The sequence below is a fragment of the Bemisia tabaci genome, chromosome 1 (genome assembly GCF_918797505.1).
Source record: "Bemisia tabaci chromosome 1, PGI_BMITA_v3".
Taxonomy (NCBI): Eukaryota; Metazoa; Arthropoda; class Insecta; order Hemiptera; family Aleyrodidae; genus Bemisia; species Bemisia tabaci.
In genome coordinates, this window is record NC_092793.1 from 87,903,874 (window position 1) to 87,926,401 (window position 22,528).

The 22,528-nt window shown below is 38.2% G+C and overlaps 1 protein-coding gene across 9 annotated transcripts in view; it reads left to right on the forward strand.

The window, feature by feature from the left end:
- Positions 1 to 22,528, forward strand: part of LOC109037039 (deoxynucleotidyltransferase terminal-interacting protein 1) — a 62,137-nt gene that overhangs the window by 32,411 nt on the left and 7,198 nt on the right. For 7 of the 9 annotated variants that reach the window (XM_072306396.1, XM_072306397.1, XM_072306395.1 and 4 more), the window contains one exon: positions 7,000 to 17,779. The exons of 1 other annotated variant lie outside the window; for it this stretch is intronic. In XM_072306396.1, coding sequence (XP_072162497.1) covers positions 7,000 to 7,160 — 161 coding nt within the window. In that variant the 3' untranslated portion in view covers positions 7,161 to 17,779. Of the gene's footprint in view, positions 1 to 6,970; positions 17,780 to 22,528 lie in introns of those variants that run through there. One more of the 9 variants, XM_072306399.1, reaches the window with a different exon arrangement.

The following is a 22,528-nucleotide window of genomic DNA, read 5'->3' on the forward strand; positions in this document are numbered from 1 at the left end:
ATTTGCAATTCTTTTTTGAAGTAGAATGCGAAACATGATGAGTGAGTTCACGAGCAAGGCAGATGAAGAACAGGGTATTTCGCGCGAGACAAATCAGACGGGGCATCCTACAGTTTGACCGGTAGGACAGGCAATTCAATCACTACAAGATACGCGGAAAATTTTAGGTTTTTCTTGAATTTCAAGGCTCAGCCTAAGGTGTTTAGGAACACCGACTCAATTGAAAGTCCTGGAATAGAAATTTTCTTGAGGGCGTTTGGGGATGCTGGAGTTTGGCAGATGAAAGTGCTCGAACCATCTGACTTTCGTCGAGGAGGACAACAAGTGAGGGAGCGAAAGATGAGACTGAATAAATTATAAGATATTTTATTAATTTAAAAAACAGTGAGGAGACAGACAACGGTGAGACCGTGGCACACACACACGCGGAATGACATCATAATGGCGGCTAACTACAGTTATGGAAAAGCGACATCGCCATGTATCAACTATATAACACCTCCCCATTATAAAAAGAAATACATATAATTTCTATGAAATGCAATTTAACGAAAAGTTTAGTGAGGAACTAATATTTATAAGGCTTCCTGTACGCTTTAGGAATTAGTTATACACTCAAGGTGTTTTACCCGCTGAAGGAATGAATCAGTAACTCTCAAAGACCTTATAACCTATAGGCATTTTGTACATTCGTAATACTTACCAGGCTAATTTGGTAGATCACTATGCATGTATGTGCCAATGGCAATATTTATGCTCAAACGGTATCTATATACTATGCATTCTTGGCTATGGCGTTTTTTACGCTCTAAATAAAAATACCAAATGAACTTTCGTGCTTTCGTTACAAAGCATTATATGCTCTCTAATATTTTTTTTTTCTTAACACAGATTCTGAAAGCAAATTCGTACTACAGATACATAATAAAAAAATATTTAATTTTTTTTAAAAATTATTTATAGGTTTTTTAAAATTAGGTCTCAGAGTAGCATGACATGAAAATCATCATTTTAACTAAAAAGCTTACCTCGCGTCGCCCTTCCAAAGGAGCCCTCATCGGGAAAAAGGAGCTTTACAAAAACAGATCCACCGAATTTAGACTCATCGATTATCCACTAACCGAAGACCATCAATGGGTCAGCCGTGGATGTTTTGACATCATACTTGCGAATACGGTACGGAACCCCCGTTTGCAGGATTACGTTAATTAGGCAATACATTATCATAAAATAATAATAATCGTTTATTATTGATAATAAATACAATTGATTTTTTCGTTAGAACATGAAATTACGTTTGCATACATTTTTAATTCTGCAATTTGGTTGTAAAATTGCTAAATTTTTCCGAGAACTAACTGTGGAACGCGCTACATGTAGTTGTCCGTTAGAGAAACATTGGATTTATGGTCTCCTTGGGATTCATTTAAAGTCATGGCGAAGCATAGTTTCAAAGGGAATTGTAGTCTTTTGAAGGTTTTGTGCATTTCTATTGAAATTTTGGTCCCCCCTAAGGGAGGGGGCGGGGGGCCCCCAACTTTTTTTTTTCAAATAGCAACCCCTATCTTGTGATACCTCATTCGAAAGACCATAAAAAACTAAGAATTTTGGCGCAAACCGCAGATCAATATCTAAATTTTGTACCGAGTTATGATAGGATCAAAGGTCAACTTTGACCTATTTTCAAAAAATCACAACTCCGGTTCAAATTATCGTAAAGAAAAAAATAAAACGGGAAAATTTACTAATTGTGTTCGCTTTTTTGTAAAAATTGCAGAAATCACTTCGAACTAATTTTAAGGGGGGGCTCGGACCCCCAAATACGTCAATTCAAAGGTCATTCAATTTTCCCGCGAAATAAGCCAATTTCCCCTAGATTTGCCTCCACATTATCTCAGTAAGGTCAAAATTAGTTCAACATTACGTTGGGCAGGTCCCCAAATTTCAGGAAAAGTTAAAAAAAACCCAATTTAAACGGTCAAATTTAATTACCTTAAATTGGGTTTTTTTTAAACTTTTCCTGAAATTTGGGGACTTGCCCAACGTAATGTTGAACTGATTTTGACCTTACTGAGATAATGTGGAGGCAAATCTAGGGGAAATTGGCTTATTTCGCGGGAAAATTGAATGACCTTTGAATTGACGTATTTGGGGGTCCGAACCCCCCCTTAAAATTAGTTCGAAGTGATTTCTGCAATTTTTACAAAAAAGCGAAAACAATTAGTAAATTTTCCCGTTTTATTTTTTTCTTTACGATAATTTGAACCGGAGTTGTGATTTTTTGAAAAAAGGTCAAAGTTGACCTTTGATCCTATCATAACTCGGTAAAAAATTTAGATATTGATCTGCGGTTTGCGCCAAAATTCTTAGTTTTTTATGGTCTTTCGAATGAGGTATCACAAGATAGGGGTTGCTATTTGAAAAAAAAAGTTGGGGGCTCCCCGCCCCCTCCCTTAGGGGGGACCAAAATTTTGACTCCCTCAAAAGATGGTCCCCTTTGAGATAGGAACATTCCCAAAGTTTCATTTTTCTATCTCGAACCGTTAAAAAGTTAGCCGACCGTCCTGGAACTTCTGGCCCACCCTGTATTGTTAGAATTTAGGCAATGATGCAGTGGATGTAAATGTTGAACATTCTTTTTATTTGATTAAACAAAGTACCGGGGGACCGAGGCGTCACATTCTAGGATACGGAATCGACTGACTGAGTAAGACGCGTCAAAGTGGCACGTCTACAGAACTGCAATCTTGCACATTCTCAATCAACTACGTCGTTGCTCGACGGCTGAAATTAATATTCCAACATATATTTCTTAAAAAACCGATTTTGTGGATGCAGATCAGCGAGATCACCTCCAAATCTCAGGGACTTTTTCGGATCATCAGAGGACCTAGCTGAAGCCAGAAATACAAAAATTGGCTTGCCCGCGATCTCTCTCTCTCTTGTTCTGAGCATTGTGCCTGGACTTTAAGATATATGCAGGGTTGCCAGCGACCGGGAAAACCGGGAAAAGTCAGGGGAAAAAAATCAACCGGGAAAAGTCAAGGGATTTTTCTGATTTTTCGTGGCATTAGGCGCGGGCGGTCTCGGGCTCGCGTTGCGGGATCAATTTGGCAATCTGACTGCGTCAGATCCATACTTAAAAGTCAGGGAAAAGTCAGGGAATGGAAAAAAATAATTTGGCTGGCAACCCTGTATATGAAAGAAAATGTTAGTTTCCAAGCCATGTAAAGATTAATTTCACCAAGTAGAAAAAGAGCAAAAAAAAAAAGAGAACTACCTGCTCCTTTTTCAATTCGTACAATATGTCGGCCTCCTATGGTGTAGTGGTTGTAGAGCTAGCTCTAGGATCGGGAGGTCCCGGGCTTGATTCCCAGCCAGGCGACCCGAGTTTGAGGGTCTCAAACAGTGGTTGCCTAGAACTGTTTCAGTAGGGACGGAGGGGGATGGGACTTAAAAGTGCAGGATTAGCCCTTGTAGGCTACTTGAAGTAGTACAGAAAAAAAAAAAAAAAATATAAAGAGCATAAGTACGTTCCATCTCAAGGATAAAACTTTACGAAGGGCGTTCAATAAGTATGTAACCCCCCCTTCTAAAATCTAAAAAAATAGACCGATTTTCAAAAAATTGGGCTTAAAATCTTCCTCAGGATATACTTAGTTCAACAAAAGAATTGGCAACAAATTGGACCATGTGCGGCCGAACGCGAGCCGTTTTAAAACGCCGAGGTGAAATAAACTGACAAAAATGAGATTAAAATTATTAATCGAACCAAAAACTTTAAACCAAGATATCAAAGATAGTTAATTACTAATCATTCAATTGTAAATCAAAGAAATGGAGGAAATCCAGCAATCATTAAACCATAAATGAATACTATGACCTTTTTACTCAAATTTATACGATTAAAGCTAAATTGGTTGATATAAAAAATACTGTGTTCAGATAATATATTAATTAATTACCAGAGTATACACATAAAGCCTATAAAATAAAAAAAACAGATAAAGATAAGAATAATATCTGTTTAGTTCTTAATAAGATTAAGCTCTAAAGTTCTGTAATTAATAAAATTGTAAAGTATATTGTGTTATGATTTTCTAAATTTATAATTTTGATGAAAACTATAATTGAAATAATTCCTGGCGGATCAGCATCCATCGCAGCTAGGTGTTCTGTTATTACTTTTCGAAGGAATGTTTTGGATTTTCCCTGCGAGTAGGCCAAACAATCTACATTGATTATAAAATCATGATGAACACACATAACAAGATAACATGTAAGTTTCATTGATAATAATGTCTCGGCATCATGGGTCCCGAAAAACAGTCGGTCCAGTGGCAGTGTTTTTCACGTGCCCATCATGAAGTTACTGCCTCAAATTGTTCAAGATCGTTAGGCATTTTTCAAGTGGGAAGTATTCCCACACCTCCCCTACTCTCCTGATTTCGCACCGTTAGACTACCATTTATTCCCGTATCTGAAAGTTGAGTCAGTGGAGAACGTCCAACAAGCTGTCCACTTTTTCCTCACCAAAGTCAGTCGAGGGACTTCTGCGCGCGTGGTATCCATCTCATCATTATATAATAGCTCTAAGCGCGCCTAAAATTCGCAGGAAATTCGTGCCAGGAATTCCTTCTCTTGTGCGACGCGCCGTGCAAGCCTTGCGACCCCTTACCGTAGCGGCAGCCCCTCTCCCCCTCGCGGCGCACAGTGCGGCATCCTTATGGTCGATGCGGACAAAAATCGGTAAAAGTCACTTAAATTTAAATAATGAAGATAGTAGAACCGCCGTAGGAAAACCCTTTGCCTCTATTAAAGTAAAACACTCGATGAATGAGAAAATGTTATATCTCAGGATATTTTGCGTATTTTTTGAGGAAAGTTCATTTGAAGTTTGCGATTTCGAATCACCCCTATGTTAACAATGTAAAAGCAATGTGAAATACCCAAACTTTAACTTCAATTATCTCTGATAGTCGCAAAAAGTCGCAAGTCTTTTATCTAAGAAAATATCGACCACCCAGAGCATTTTGCGTTTCAAGCCAGAAATCTTCATTTCAAGTTGACGTCTTTTGCCCGTATATTTCTTGCGGACCAGTGATTCTCGAATCTCGACCCATTTTCCGCCCACTTTCTACCCAAATTTGAACAAGTTTTGAGCAAAGAATTTGAAAATAAACCATCATTGTGAGTCAGGAATATCATGAAGATTACAAACATCCAAAGAAAATATTCAAATGTCGAGTTGTGAATTTTGGATTTGCATCCACAGAAGGCCGCACTGTGCCGCGCCGGCTGCAGGGCAAAGGCCCCGCCCCACCACCCGCACCGCGTATCGTGCTACGCTCATCGGCTTTTAGAACACTACGGAGCCGCGGCCAGTGTGGTTCCTTTCCATCCCTATCTTCAGTTTCTGCAAGCCTTGCAGTCGGTACCGGGGAAGCTCCCCTTTAGTCCTCCCACAACAATCTAGAATTTTCCTAGACATAAGAAGGGCGTCACTTGGCGACGAGTAGTAATTGTTTCTGGAACTTGTTAGAACTCTCTCGAATTTTCATCATTCATGTGACCGTTAGTAAAACGATAACCTTCATCAATCCACTCCAGAACTTAATAGGATTTTTTCGGACTTTCGTAAGGTGTCATGACCGACAATAGCTTTTCTCGAATTTGTTAGAACTTTCTCAAATTTCCTCTAGGCGATGCGCAATTGAATTGATGCCCTCGCCGTGTTTTTTCGAGAGCTTTCTAGAATATTCCCGGACTTTTAGAAGAGTGTTGCAAGACGACGAGTGGCATTTGTCTCTAGCGTGGGGAGCAAATCCCGCCTTTATGGTCCCTACGTATCGGAAATGCACTCAGTCTTATCGCGATACCGCAATGCGTAGCGTAGACTGAGGTATTTCTGGTAGGTACGGAGGAAAGGACTTTTCGAGAACAGATGGTGGCAGCGAGAGGTGATTAAAGGAAAAACACAGATTTTCCTCTCTATGAAATGGACAGATCACCCTTGAGAGGGAGAAAAATCGGGGCGAAGACGCAGGCGAAGCCTCAGCTCCCTTCGGTCACGAATTTCCAAAACACTCTGCCCGAACTCTCTCGACCCCGCGATGCGGCGTCCGCCGATCGCGAATTCTCGCTAGTACGCGCATGCGCTGTTCGTGGTGTGTATCAGTGAAAAAAAACGGAGAGTAGCGTTGTCGAGTATCCTCCTAAAATCGAAAGATTTTATGGCGGATATTCGGAAACGAATACTTTTCCGACACTGGAACTTTCTTGAATGCAAGGAAAGCAGTAGCGATAGGAATGTGGCTCGCGAGGCGAGCCACGTGAAGGGGGTCTAGGGGGCGGAGCCTCCGCGGCTGGTGTACTTTCCTCTCGGTACCAGACCTGCTGGAAGCCTGCAGCCTCGGTACCTGCTTGGATGGAGCGGGTGACAATGTAAGGAAGTGAGGAAAGCCCCTTACTCTACCCATAACTTCTTTGATTTTTCGTCAGTGATGAACGACTGAAGCTTCGGCAAAGAAGCTCCTCTTTTGTCGCGGATGTAAAACCCCCGCAGATCCGGCGGGAGCGGCGCGCACCTCGGCGCGTTTAAACGGCTCGCGTTCGGCTGCACATGGTCCGATTTTGTTGAGGTTTCTTTTGTTGAACTCAGAATATCCTACGAAAAATTTCAGAGTAAAGTTCTTTCAAATTGGTTCATTTTTGTAGATTTTAGAAGGGGGGCGATACTTACTTACTGAACGCCCTCGTGCTAAAATTTGAAAACCCAAAACAGTGTAGGTCGAACAATATTATTTTTCTCAAGTTGGTGAACCTCTTATTTCAATTTTGGAAAATAACAGACACATTTTTCAACATTTAGACCCTCAAGCCTTTAATGAAGCCGTAGCCCAACAAGTTTTAAATAAATTATAATTAAAGATTAAAAGTCAATTTGAGTGACCTGTAAAATGTTTTAAAGGAAGATACTATTCTCTGGTTTGTGGCTAGAAATGTCAACAACAGGAGTGGAATCGTTCAACCTTTTAGAGCCATTGCCACAGTCAACGTGGGATTCTTCTTTGACTTCATCTGGGTCACCTTTGGCTGATTCTCACTCAACTCTCTCGGCACTCTTATCAGGACATATGATAGCAGCCCTCAACAACTGACCATTTCTTGTCAAGTCTGTGATTTTCTATCCTCATCCTTCCCTCTTTTCCTCCTTTATCTGTTATGTTAAATGTAGGTTTTTTTTCTTGAAACCTCTACCATAACGTCCTAATGATAAATCTGCTTTCAAGAGTACACACATAGGGACAGCCACCTAAAATTTAGTATTCAGATCTTAGTGGGATTCGATTTACAGAGAGAAAATATCCTTAAAATCGAACATTTTTGGCTCACCAAGGCTTTTACTGTCACGTATAGAGCACTTGACATTTTACACACAGCGCTGAATATGGCTGCACACTGGCACAAATTACTGGCTTCTCTTTTCTAATTCTCACGTTCAAGGGTTGCCATCGCTTCTGATTTCAGTTTTTATCCCTTTACCTCTTTGATCTCCACATTTTGAATGCGGTAAAGAACTTTTGTGAAAACAAGTGGCTTAGAAGTCGTTTTTCAGGGAAGGTAGATAAACAGGGATTATATCAGAGACCGTTAAATTTTGACTTTCCCAATCCGTCTCTGAAAACCTTTTCAAAGTTTTTATGTAGCGGATCAACACGAATTATTTTAGAAGATCCTCTTAGATGATGTATGAGATTGTTCACCAGATGATTTAATTTTTTCAATTGAATCAAGCAGGAAAAGCAGTGTGAAATCGTTCTGGTGCTCTAGAGGTACAGCAAAAGGGAATATACCTTTAAATAACCACCCTTTTTATTCAAAATAATTGATTGGGATTGAGATGGTCAAGCGTCTATCGCATCGCTCTAAAGAAATGGCAATAAGAATTGCGAATTTCCGGGAGAGGATTTGGTTCAGCTTTATACTTACTGCCAACCTTCGTCATAACGAAACAAAATTCCCTCCGGCAGGCAGTGCTCCTACAAAATTTGGTTTTCATGCCGGCATAATTGATGACCATATTCAACATTCTTGACTTACTGCCTAAAGCCGAGATCACACGACAGCCGATTTTCGTGAAAATGACTCATCGATTCCGCTGATGACTGTTGATTACTGAAAATAGCGTGGCCAACTGTATCTAGATTCTGGCATCAACACTCAACAAAAGCACCGATGTGCCATTTTCGCCTCCGTGTGATCTCGGCTTGAGGTGGATAAAAAAGTGGATGGATGCAAACGTTGGCTAAAATTCATCAAGCGACTGAGTTCAGCACTTGCTTTCAGCAGAGCATTTTTCTCCTTCGGGTTGCAACCCTGCCGATCTGGTCAAAAAACTCCGCCAATCCATCGGCCAAATCCATTCCGCGGTAATTCCCCTAATGATGTTTCTAGTCTACTTTATTGACGAAGGAATTTCTTGTTTCGTACCATTCTTCATTGCGAGTATTGAATTTCGAGCAAGTCGGATAAAATAAGTGTTGCTCTACACATTAGGGTAATTAAATTAAGTTGATTCCTTCCCAAACATTTTCTGTACCTATTTTTTTTGGCCTAATGCAGCTTCAAAAAATTGTTAACAAAGTTCATGTGATCACTAGTCTCCCCCAAAGGAACAACTTTGGGAAGGGATATTTATTTGAAATAAATGTACTTTAAGTATTTGAACTTAAATCGAACAAGTATGAACCTCTAAAGGTACTTTTATATTTTCCTAAAAATGTTAGGCATGATTAGAATGATTTTATGTACTAAATATCCGATGAAACTATTTGATTTTTTTTTCTATTTCTATATTTTGCTAACGGGTAATATTTCTGACAATCATCAATTTCCAAGGTGCTCAAAAAGTGAAAAAGAAAGTACGAGGGTCTTCCAATAAATAAGTTTCGATGTTTCCCTTCTCTGCAAATATTATAGATGTAGCAAATCTGTCGAAAGTCTTTTATTTGTCATACTCTTAGCTTCAAAATCACCCACAATTTTTAAAATGTAACTCCCGGGTTGCTGAGGTATTAACTTCTTCTTACTTACCACGGCGCAAGACCACAAGCAAAGAAAAGCACTGCGAAGTTCTTAATAAGCTCAGAACTCTGACCAAGAGGAAGCAGCCGAGCCTTTTGAGCCGGATAGTTCTGCTCTTGCATGACAATTCTAGCCCTCGTTCGGCAAGAGTCATTCAGGATTCGTCAGAAACTATTGATTGGCAATTCTTTCGCAAATCTGTCCTACTTGCCAGGCTTAATTTCATGTGATTTTCACCTTTTCCGGGGGCTCAAATCAGATCTCGGCGGATACCGCTTTGGTAGCTACAAGGACGTCATGAAACACGTCAACAGTTGATCCAGAATCAGACAACTGAGTACTTTGCCGATAGGACTAAACAATTGGCAGTATGCTATGAAAAAAAGGAAGTTACGTAGGAATACGAAGCTTATTGCCAGAGCTTTTTCACAGAACCGAAGTTCCTTTTGCTGCGCACATTACGGATGCCTCGAAATAAAAAAATGCGCGAATGTGCAGAGTGTGCCCAGAAATTGCACTCGCGGTGTGAGGAGATGGGTGCAAAAAAAGTTAAATATCTCAGTAATCCATTCTTCTAATTTGAAAAAACTGTGACTTGTTTTGAAGCCTCAAGTATTGACTCATTGACTCGACAGCGACTCATTTTTTACTGTTTACTTACTATACTATTCGTGGAGAGAAAAAAATATCTTAACTTACCTATTCGAAGACCCTCACAAGTTAAAAAGATTAAGTGTTTCAAGTATTTGCTCAAAGTAGGTGAACAATGTTTTGGTTTTTTTCTTCTTGTTTCCCAGAGCTTGCAACTCTTTGTTAAAATAAATTTCTCTAATTTCGTTTACGAAAGCAATAAATTAATTGAGAAATGCATCGCATTTCTTTACTTCAATGGAGAAGTCTACTTATATTATCCTATTATTGTACTTTTATCATAGTATCTACCTTCCTTAATCAGTATAATCTATCGTTTTAGAATATGTGTTATTGATTTTCTTCCTTTTTGGTTTCAGTTTTAATATTGATATTTATTCCTTTTTTTATTTTAATCTGTTTTTATTATTTAAAGTATGTATTGGTTCAGCAAGAGCTGACACTTTTTCAAACAAAATAGTAAAATTGTGATGGACTATTTTTTTTTTCAATAAAAAGGCAAGTACATGATAGTTGGACCACCAAAATAAGGACTCTAGAACCAGTACGAATTAATATCTAATATGCATCTCATTAGTGCACTCAATGGTCTCTCCCCTCAGTTTTGAGCTTATATAGTTTGTCTGGGACTTTAGGTAATAATTTTTGAACTCGTATGTTTTGGTGTCTTGGCAGTATGACTGGTGGTCGGAAATCAATTAATTTTTCTTTCCTGCTGATACAGACTATGCTTTTTTAATGTAACAGATGACAATTCACCACAAAAAAATGAAAGACATTTTTTTTCTAGGTCTTATAGTAGGCTGATCATAAAACTTACATTAAATCTAAGTATGTGTCTGCTGTTTCAAGGACAATGAATACATCCACACAGAGATTTTTTGAGCCTTCGTCTAATCATGTTCCCTGATAATGCAACAAAAAGGTAAAATTTCTTTGGGAGGATCCCGTGAAGCCTTTGTTGATCCGATGGACCACTAGACAAGGTACGACGTTCTAGTAAGCATTCTGATTCATGTTTCTTAACCAAAATTTTACATAGAACACGTTTGGCGCAACAAAAATTACTGAAATCAATTCCTGACCAAGATATTTAATGTTTTTTCACGCATGAATTCAAACCTCCCGCTCATTAAAACGCAATGGTCTACGTGAGTCAAATGGCGCACGAAACGTAACTGTAACCATCTCTGCCGTATGAAAATATTGCAAATTCAATTTCGGTATTTTAGCTCAGCACGTTTCATGTTTTCAACACGTTGAACAACACAAGGCAGGGAGGGAATATTACTTGATTAGGAAGCCTGCGAAAACCGCTGTAGTGCGCGATTTGACTCTCGTAGAGTATTGCATTTCTTGCCAATAAAAACGTTGATATCTTAGTTAGGAATTGCTTTCAGTACTCTTCGATGCAAGAATCATGTTCTACGTGAAATTCTGATTACGAAAAATGTATTAGAATGCTTAAATTCGTACCTTGTCCAGTGGTCCCATTGACCTCATTTCTTGTGATAGGTGATGGGTCAGTAAAGTCATTCTTTCTATTGTGTAATTCGAAAGTATGAAAGAAAAAAAGCTCACTGTCTTTTTTCTAACTTTTTCATAGCGGCAATCAGTGTTGAGAAATTCCACGCGAAAGTACAAAAAATCAGGGCATCGGAAAGCAAGGTTTGAACTATGCGCTCTTCGCTCTCGAATTTACGCGTCACGATACGTGGTGGTGTCCATTTTTGATGGCTGGGCTTCATTAAGAAAGAAAGAAAAACTGGCGAAACACAAAAAAATGGGAAACTACGGCTAAAAACAAATAGAATGCTTAGGGCGTTTTGGGGTGGTTTAAACCCTCCCACCTTGACCAGGAAACAACTATATATAAACCAAATAACCCCTCAGATCCCCATTTGTGATAACAAGAAAGAGAGGTTCGTCGCCTAATTTTGAGGTTCATTGGATGCTCATTCGTTACTGATCTCTTCTTTTAAATCTCTTAAAGTAGTTTAAGTAGTACGGAAGGTTTCATTTAGTTCTTATTTTGTTCACCTAGGGCCTTCGTCTTAGAAGTACTCTCTCAGTTTTTTCTCATTATTTACACGATTCAGTTATTATTTCCTACACGTTCACATTCCTCATGTGTGTGACATAACTTGATCCTTATCATCCAATCCGTCATGTAAGTCCATCCTTTCCTTCCTCATAAAATGCCCTACCAAGAAAAAACCCCTGATCCCGGGGGAATTCCTGGTCCTCAGTTACCAGCGACCGCTATCAATAATAACAATCAATCTTCACAAATCTCTACTGCTATTAATAGTTCAACCCTCAAAACTCAAACCCTAGATAATTGTAATGCACTCATCATCAAAAATTGAAATGATATACGATTTGAAGAAGACTCTACTAGTCCTTTTATTGTAACAATTAGCAAACCAGGAATTGGCAATGAACATCAAACCCATATAGGAGAGTTCCTATACAAAGCCAAAATATCGGGACTGAAAACGATAACAGCCTTCCATACGAAAACGTTACATGCTTCCTTCTCCTAAAATTCACCACTAGAAGAATAATAATCAATAATGTCCACTCAGATCTGGGAATAGACAGCATAGGCGAATACTTTAAAGATAAATATAAAAGAATAATTAGCGTTAGAAGAATTTTCAGGAAAAATGAAGGCGGAGCCCTTATTCCAACCGAAAAATTAGATGTCTTATGGGAAGGCACCACCAGACCAGATTACTTGTACATCTTTTACTCCAGATGCTCAACCTCACCGGTATATTTTGAGACTCTATGACAACATCAAACCACAATAAGCACTAGTTAAAAAATTTCAAAATTCTTAGTTCGAATATTCATTCTTTCCTCCCGAATGATACAGACCCTACATTTCTTATCCATCAACATGATCCTGACATAATGGCGCTCACAGAAACGAGGATGAAACCGTATTATAGAAAAAGATTCCCAGGATATAATTGTTTTCACGACGATAGATCGGACGGTTATGGAGTTCTCATAACATTAATCAAAAGAAAATATAAATCTTACCCAATTCCTCCGAACCAAAATATTTTTGCAGACTAAAGAATAGAAACTCAAACCTCTAAAATAACGAATGATGCCTATGAAAATTTCTTTCTTCATTTTCATATTTACCCGCTCAGCAAAATCTCTCTAGAAGAATTACGTAAGTTTTTTCATTTAAACGAACTAACAAACAAAAAATTCCTATTCTGGGCTGGCGATTTCAATGCCAATCATCCAGTGTGGGGATACCCTTTCGAACTGATTCTAAAGTGAACCAGTCCTGTTGAGTATAAAGTGACTATATTTGGGAAGCATAAGATTAAGACAATATGGGTAGCGGTAGAACTGAAGTGATATGGAGGCAAGAGGATGGTAGAATAGTGTTGGGTCCACACTGTTCTACACGGAAGTGAAGGCCAAAAAATTTTCAGTAGAGTCAAAAGAACTCTTATGAGCGTTAGTGCAAAATTGAGGGAGAGAGTGATCAGCTCAAGCAGTTACCAGATATTACCAGATACTTTTAGATTTCAAGATTGTATTATCACTTTAACTCCACCGCTTTTCTAGTCCAACCACTTCATTCTTGCCCTTTTTTTCACCAATGTTTATCCCATGTATGAATATTACCTTATCTTGGTCCATGTGATATTTAATTTTGATATTTATCTTGTGTGCCAATGCAAAAAGTATGCCTCAATCCTCTCACATCAGTATTCTTTATTAGTCGTTACATTAAGGATTGAATAAATGTTTGTTATTGTATTTAGACGGTATTTAAAGCTTTTAGGTCCAATAGAACTTACTCTAGTCCAGTTTCATGACAAATTTGTTATTCTTTTTTGGTTCTTGTTGCCTAAGCTTTTACGATTGTTAGCCTTGTTTGGGTTCATATAAAAAAACCTCTGTTTACCTCAAATGACCTGTGCAACATTCTTAACTTTCTAATTTCAAAGTCTTAGCCGCAAGTATTTCGATGAATAGTCACAGGAATGCTTTTTCTATTAAACACCTAAATTTGTACATTAAGCGAGAATTATATCAAGAAGATTCGTGCACATTAGCACATTACTGTGGTGAATACCTGGGCCAATACACGTCGGCTTAAGTCATGTATCATTTTCTACTCCTCCCGCCCACTCGTAACGCATCCTCACATCTGCACCCTCCAGAAATAATTACTTGTATGCACTGTAATGTTTGACCCCCCAAACGCATTTTGCGATGAATTTTGGATGGCAACTTGTCATCTTACATCGATTCTTCTTAGGTTTTCGAAAAATCGGTGCTATGCCCACTGTGGCATTGCATAACGCAGCTCTGAATAACCTTCTTTCCTTGTAATTCACTTGTAATGCAAGCATAAACCCCCGTCCCATCTTTAGCAATACGTATTTTATGAACGATCTGGATACAACTTTCATAGTCGCCAATTGAAAAAGAGAATCCTAATGTTAAAGTGACGAATTTTGTTTGTATGTACTCAAAGACAACATTCTAATGTCACAGAATAAATAAATTATGACATCTGTGTATGATTAATTCACTGTAGCAGTCGTATTTGTTTTCGTTCCTTCTCAGTCTCCCTCAATGCTGCAGTGTTCTTTATCCATGTTCATTTTCACCTAAAACAATTTTGAGCATTTTTATTAAGACATTTGATGTATGGAGGCTTCTTTAAATTTTCTAACCATTTTTTTATTTGTTTTGAAAGGAAAACAAAAATGTGCACAAAGAGTTTTTTTTGTGTACTGCTTTTCCCCCGTGTTTAAGTGGTCGGTCCAAATACTTATCAGAAGTAAATCTCTAGTCTCCCTACAAGAAGCAGAATCGTGGTTGATCTGAGTTGTTGAATGTTCGTGCTTTTCAAAATGGCTCCTAATTTTTGCCTACCTTAACCAATGCTAGGGCAAATTATATTACGATCTCCATCTAAATGTTGAATAGTTTTGCGTCTGGCAACGTATGTGTCTCATGACGATTCTAATTTATTGTCAAATTAAAACTCATTTCTGATGAATTCCCGTACCACTTCAGCTTTAAATTTGCCATGATGTTATCATGTTTTTTTTTTGTTTTTTATTTATTCTTGAATTGCATTAATATGTGTCCTCTTCTTAATTTTATTTTTCTCTTGTACTTTCTCTAAAATTTGGGCTCTCCTCATTTGTCATTACTAATATTTTTTACATTTCTTTTTTCTGTATTTAAAATTTTGAAGAAATCAACGCTCATTTTTGTGTAATTTACTTTTGCATTTTCAATTCGAGTGAGTGCCGAAAGAAATGTTTGCAGCGAAAATGAGTTTCAGTGATAAATTTTTGCCACGTTAATTTGAATAAGAGTGTGATAAAATATTCTAGGGAATTTTCGGGCCTATCTCTGTAAATATTTTACATGGCATACGAAATATTTTGTCGGTTCTACGAATATTTTACATTTCATGTGATTTTATGTAATCTCTATTTTCTTTGCTTCGATCATTTTCTGAAGATAGTCATTTAATAAAAATGTCTCTAAGCGTGTTCGTGTATGAGCTATGTTACTATGTTTAACTTCATTTCTCCATTTTTTCTGTTCTTTCACCTTTCATGTTGTAGAAATATTTATGTAATGAAAAAGCAATCGGCACCGTAAGTTCTCATGTATTATCAGCCAAAGGAAACAGTTTTTCTCATAATCTGTTCTTTTGTTTGTATTTTCAGACAGGCATTTTATTTTCTTTTTTTCTAATCTTCATTACTTTTATGAATCTGCTCAACGTTAATGTAAGTTTCATTTTGAGTGCAAATGATTGTGGAACTCATACATTCATAGGCTGTCTGAAAGCTATCGAAATTGATGGCTTAGATTTTTCACCTAGACAGTAAGCTAGAAGTGTCTACAGAAGCGGCTAGATTCGTAGTCTCAAGCACAACGATAAAAAGTACGGTGAAAAATACATACGATCAGCTTCTAACAGTTAAGAGATTTGCAAAACTGTGGGCGGGATCGAATAAACAGGGTGTCCCAAAATCTCGTAACCCGCCCCCCCCCCGGGTAGCTTTTGAACGGTTAGAGATAGAAAAACGAAACTTTCGGATTGTTTCTATCTTAGGGGACCATCTTCTAGGGGGTATCAACATCTTGGTGAGGCGGTGAATTTTTAAGGGGGGCGGGGAAGGGGGGCCCCAACTTTGTTTTAAATGGTAACCCCTATTTTGTAATAATCACTGGAAAGAACATAAGAAACTTTGCATTTTGGCGCAAACCGCAGATCATTATCTTCATTTTTGACCTAGTTATGATAGGTCAAAGGTCAAATTTGACCTATTTTCAAAGAATCATAACGCCGGTTCAAATTATCGTAGAGAAACAAATGAAACGGGATTATTTACCAATTTCGGGCTAAACCAAAAAACGAAATTTAAGGTGATTTAATTTGACCGCTTAAATTTTGTTTTTTTCTAAACTTTGCCCAAGAATTGGGGACTTGAAAACGCAATGTTGAACTACTTTTTAACTTGCCGAGTTAATGTTGCGGCATAGTAATGGGAAATTGGCTCATTCCGCGGGAAAATCGTATGACCTTTGAACCGACGTATTTGGGGGTCCGAAACCCCCCTTAAAATTAGTTTGAAATGATTTTTATGAATTTTACCCAAAAGTGCTTACAATTTGGTAAATATTCCCGTTTTATTTTTTTTTCTTCATTAATTTGAACCGGAGTTATGATTTTTTGAAAATAGGTCAAATTTGACCTATGACCTACCATAACTCGGTCAAAAATTAAGATATTGATCTGCGATTTGCGCCAAATTGCTCAATTTATTATGTTCTTTCCAGTGATGCATCACAAAATAGAGATTACCATTTGAAAGAAAAAGTTAGGAGCCCCCCCTGCTCCCCCCTCAAAAAATTTTACCCCCTTAGAAGGTGGTCCCTTTTGAGATAGAAACATTCCCAAACTTTCGTTTTTCTATCTCTAACCGTTCAAATGTTACGCGGGGGGGGGGGGGGGGGGGTTACGGAATTTTGGGACGCCCGCTAAAGTAAGTGATGTCTCAACAATCTGGAGCGCCGTTGTCTCCTTTTGACCTGAAGAATCGAACCATGAAGTATTTTCTGTTGAGCTCATGACACCCAGATCAAACATTTATATTTTTTCGTATTGCTGATTTTTAAGTATCATCCTTCAACCCGAAAATCATGGCTAGTTTTTAAATAATTTTTTGTCACCTTTCCTTTTTTGTCTGCTCATTTTAGTGTATTACGATCTGGAAGAAATGCACAGTTTTTTTGTTTTTTCTTTGGCTAAGTCAGGATCAGTCGATGGTAACTTTTTTCAGCTGCTTTTGTTTTCACATATACCCTTTGCACACTACTAAGTTCCAGAAGTCTGACAGCCTGTTTTTGATGTTACTTGTTTGTATATTCTTTCTGAAAGTTCTGATCAGTCGTAGATAAATCTTCTGCTGTAGATACCGAAAGTATATTGTAATTCAGCTTTTTTCACACGTTTTTCCTCGAAGAATATTTGCTTTTAAAGTTTTATACCTTGTGCATTTTGTGGTGTTCTGATAAAATCTCATTTTCTCACGACGAATGCAAATTCATGGGTAGGAGTGCAATTTGGAACAGATTAAAAACTTATTTGATCCTATCCATTCAATAATTATAATTGGTTGTGAACCGTATTTTTTGTCTTTCTGTTAGCTATTGCTTTATTTTAGTGAAATTCAATTTCCTCCAAGGTGACACAGGTAGATACATTTTGTTAAGTAAGTATGAATAAAATACTTTAGGAATAGATCGTTAGACTATTACTCATTCAACTTACTCCTTATTATTGGATTGTTGCTCGGTGTTATTGTTGACAGCTGTTCATTTAAATTGTATTGTTTCTGTACCTATTTTTCTTGTGTATTAGGTATGAAACAAACATATCTGATCTTTTAATACTCATTTATTTGTGTCAATTCCTTGTTATTTATTATCTATTTTCTTTTAAATAAAACTCACATGTTCTTCGGAACCTTGGTTTTTGTTTAATCACAATAGTCCAGTCAATCTATGCGTTTTTTTTTGCGAAAATCTGAGGAGAAAAAAGTAAGACGGATTACCATGTAATTTTGGTTGCTGAATCAGAATCTGATGTTTGCCAACAAAAATTTTGTCTGAAAAATCTTGTAAAAATGAGAGAAAATCACACCCCCCCCCCCCTAAAAAAAAATCTCGCTTATTGCGGGGTTTTCGACAAAATGAAGTGTTTTTATTCTAAAAGAACGTAAAATTTCATACTATGCGGCCTTTAGATTTTTGAAATCGAGCACTTGGGGCAAGAGTTATGGGCGATCGCCTTAGGGGTGGTTTTAGGGGTTAAATTTTTGGTAAACTTTTCTCCATAACAACGCTGTAACGCCGTTGGAAGTGAGAAAAAAATTTCGGAAACTGGTTTACACATTCCCCTTTTTGTAGCAGTGGCCCTCCCGCAAGAAAAATCCCCCCCCCCGCGCCCCTGGCCGGTCATCCAAAGTGCACTTTTTTCGATGAAATCACCCTAATTACAGGGGTCAGAAGTGTATGCATCCATCATAGAGCACTTGCTTTTCCAACTCCCGTCACTCCCCTAAACCCCATTTTGACCCTCCCCTCCCCTCCCGCCATCCCAAACCCCCTAAAACCTTGTTGGCCATGTAAGAGTCACCGAACCACGTAATTTTGAAAGCAAACAGACTTTTTCCTCGCTTTCGATTTTTATTTGTCTCCTCAGTGTACCAATTTATGTGCATCTTGCGCTGCTAGAACCGAATATGAGCTGACCGTTTTTTTCTTATAATCTTTTAATTTTCTGGAAAAGCCGATTTTCCCGGCTACAAGAGGCAAGTATCAGCTATTTCCGTTTCAAATTTAAAGGAAGTGAAATTTCTGGCGGTCTTTGATTGGTAGCTGTATATCGACGGTGTAAGTCGGCAATCACATAACTCGTTTGCGGTGTCTGAAAATCTCCGCCTCTATATTATTTTTTTAAAAGAGAACAAATTGACATCATTCTTTGAAATTTATGCAGAATTTTCTTCGCACAGAGAAGAAAAATCACGGCAGATTTAAAGAATTGCCGTTGAGTAGTTTTCCGTTCAAAAAATAAAGTATGACAGGAAGTCTGCGACGTCGCAAACCGAGTTATGTGATTGCCGACTTACACCGTCGATATGTATTTTAAGCCGCTAAATCTGAAATAAGATTGCCGTATTTTTTCCCATGACTCTCAAGTTTAGCTTCTCGTTAAAAACTCCTCCCAACTGCTCCAAATCCCCAACATGTTTTAGAAAAAAAGTCTCTGTTATATGAGCCTTTTCATTGCAGGACCTTTTTAACTGTGTTATATACTTTTAAAAATTTTACCAGCTTCTCCGCTAGTTCGCCCTAATGTATTCGAAAGGCGCTGAAGCAGCCAGAAAGGAGGACCTGCGTGTGATTTTTTTCTATTCAGCTTCTTTGGACCTCCGATTCTCCAATAGCATAAGAGTGTTAAGGCCTTACCAGGCTGCCTCCGGTATTGCGTGCAAGATATTTGACTATACATGCTCACCTTGAAAGTGCTCAACTGCTCATCACGTATATGATCTTGAACTCCATGCTCCCTTAAGGAGAATTAGTTTTTTAAAAAAAATCAAAGTGAGCATTTTCTCTTTTTAGCATTTTAGTTTTTTTATTTACCCCTGTTTTATTACCCCTAGAGCATTTTAATTTTCAAATGGGAAGACCCCTTTTGTGATAGCTCGTTCGAAAGAGCATAACAAAAGAAAACTTTCGCGCAAACCCGAAGTCAATATCTCAAACCGTTTCAAAACGGCGGCCGGTTAAAGTTCAAATTGGCCGCAAACTCACACCGCTTATTTGTCAATGGATTTGCGCGAAAATCGGTATGTTGGGGTATTTTGACACGAGAAAAACGAATTTGACGTTTGATTTTTAAAAAAACCGAAATTTCCAAAATGGCCGCCGGTTAAAGTTCAAAATGACCAAAAATTGTTTTTTTTTTTAGAAATGTAAGTTCAAATGTGTTAATCTTATGCCAAAATACTCTCAAATTCCAAATTTTAGGCAAATCCATCGGCGAAAAACCGAGGTGACAATTTTCGGCCATTTTAAACTTTAACCGGCGGCCATTTTGGAAATTTCGGTTTTTTTGGAAATCTAACGTCAAATTCGTTTTTCTCGTGTCAAAATACCTCTAAGTACCGATTTTTGCGCAAATCCATTGACAAATAACCGGTGTGAGTTTTCGGCCATTTTGAACTTTAACCGGCCGCCATTTTGAAACGGTTTGAGATATTGACTTCGGGTTTGCGCGAAAAGTTTTCTTTTGTTATGCTCTTTCGAACGAGCTATCACAAAGGGGGTCTTCCTATTTGAAAATTAAAAGTTGGGGTCCGTTGCCCCCTCAAGGGGGGCCCCCCTGAAAATTTTAGGGAGGCCAAAAAGTAGCGCCCTTTGACCTAGGAACATCCTCCAAGTTTCAAATCTTTACCTCAATTACGTATAAAGTTAGAGGGGGTGGAAGGGACTTTTGGATCACCCTGTATAGGGAGAGTGTGGACAGCTCGCTTCATGGAGGGCTTAGGACCAAAAGTGCAGCCACCCCCTCTAACTTTATACGTAATTGAGGTAAAGATTTGAAACTTGGAGGATGTTCCTAGGTCAAAGGGCTTTTAGATACGAGCACTCCGTCTTTATGTCTTTGCTTATGGTTAATCTTCAGCTGTAGTTCCGAAAAAATCCACCACGTCGCGCTGCTAAAATCCGACTCCGAAATCAGTGATTATTTAAATATGAAGACACAGATTCTAAATTCTGAAGCTCCTAAGTTCTAGCAGCATGTCTGAAGAATGTGTAAAGTCAAAGGTGAGCTTTCAAAGTTGCATATTAAAGGCTGGAATTTGATCCCCGTTTTCCTTATGGGACTCCAATGAGTACGAGAGAGACAGCTCATGGTGGGAGAGAGATATCTGCAACTGCAGAGAGCGATCAATCGCGATTGGTTGCATCAAGGTCATCATGCTTAACCCTACTTTTTTCTGGGATCAAATTCCAGAGCTTTAGAAATTACTTTTCTCATTTGTTTTAGTGCCTATAGAAAGAGGAATGTTATGAAGTCATGAAAGCCCTCCTGTCAAAGGCCCCAAATCCACGATGGCGGCCAAATTTGAAAGCAGGGAGGTGAGCCAAAAAAACAACAATCACGTTAGAAGGCAGATTGGCTATCAAATTCTATGTTTTGTTAGTCAAGGAGTCTGAATGAAATTTTAAAAATTAATTTTACACAAAAATGAGACGTGACATGCAAGATGGTGACCATCATAGTCGATAAATCATAAATGGTAAGGTGTCTCGCTGATCAGTGCACAATAACTCAGAATTGAAGTTCAGATACCTCACACACAGAGGATGAAAAATCTGAAATACCTGCTGGAAGTACCGGGATAATGAAGTAAAAGTTCAGTACATTTTAGATGGTGGGTCTTCATTCCACCGAGGGCCATGGAAAAGAGGGCAAACCTATATTATTTGGATTCATAAATTCAAATCATCGTACAGTTCTGCGCTAAATTCTTTTTTCTAAGTAATCTGAAGCCACGGCAGTATTTGACGGGTGCCAAGGAAATGGACCATTTATTAAATACTCCACTCGCCTTAAAAAAAGCCAAAAATTCTGATACGCGCCTACAGTCAATTTCTCACCAAATCCATCATTTGTTGGTAAAAAAGAGGTAAATTTTGACAAGTTCCGTCACTAAAAGTAAACCTATTTAAATCATCGGCACACGCCTCGAATCCACCGGTTGTAAGGTCGTGCATGTGAAATAAGATGCAGCTCTTGATTTCTTCAAAGAGGGTGGTGCACCTTGTACATAAGAAAACTGACACAATTATTGTGAACGGAAACGATTCGAACCTATTCGTTTTGTTTTTTGAAAAAATAGATAAGGGGACATCAATTTTTCTTTGCACTTAAGATGTGATATTAATTGCGTAAAGCCCAAGACGATCGCTCACAACATCCCTTGAATCCGTCACAGAATCAATCTACGTTTATGTAAGCAGCTTCTGTTCCATACGTTTTGGTTTTTGCTGCGATTTAACCTCTCACATGCACAGAATCGGAAAAGCATAAGTATATTCGGTACGCTTATATCGGATCCTTACCTATGCAAAAATGCTGAAAGGTTCTTGATACCTAAGCAAAGCTTTGAACGAACAGAGAAAGCTGGCTAGAACGAGCCGATCTGAATGCTCGTCAATGGGAATGCTTTGATAAAAATATCAACGAAATTTATCCTATTACAAGCAACTTGCCTCCTGTCCGAAATCGCTGCGTAAAATAATTCGGTATAAAAAGGCGTGGTACATCATGCGCGGTATGAAAGTGAAAATTTCAGAAAATGAACTTATGCTGCACGGACTTACGTATAAATTAAAAAGACTTCATAAACTTGGAGACACCCAGGAAGAAGATCCTGACGATCCTGACTCAGACTAAAAATCAACATGTGCTGATTCAGATTTTCTCCCATATTGACTAGAGTTTGTAGGTCACGTTTAATATCCTTATCTTAATTGGGAATGCATGTGCTTCAAAATTAACAAAAATAACTCTCAGGTGCTCCTGCTCCTGTTCACATGTCTTCATACCCTAGACAGCCATGATGGTCACCATCATGCATGTCACGTCTCATTTTTGTGTAAAATTAATATTTTTAAAATTTCACTCGGACTCCTT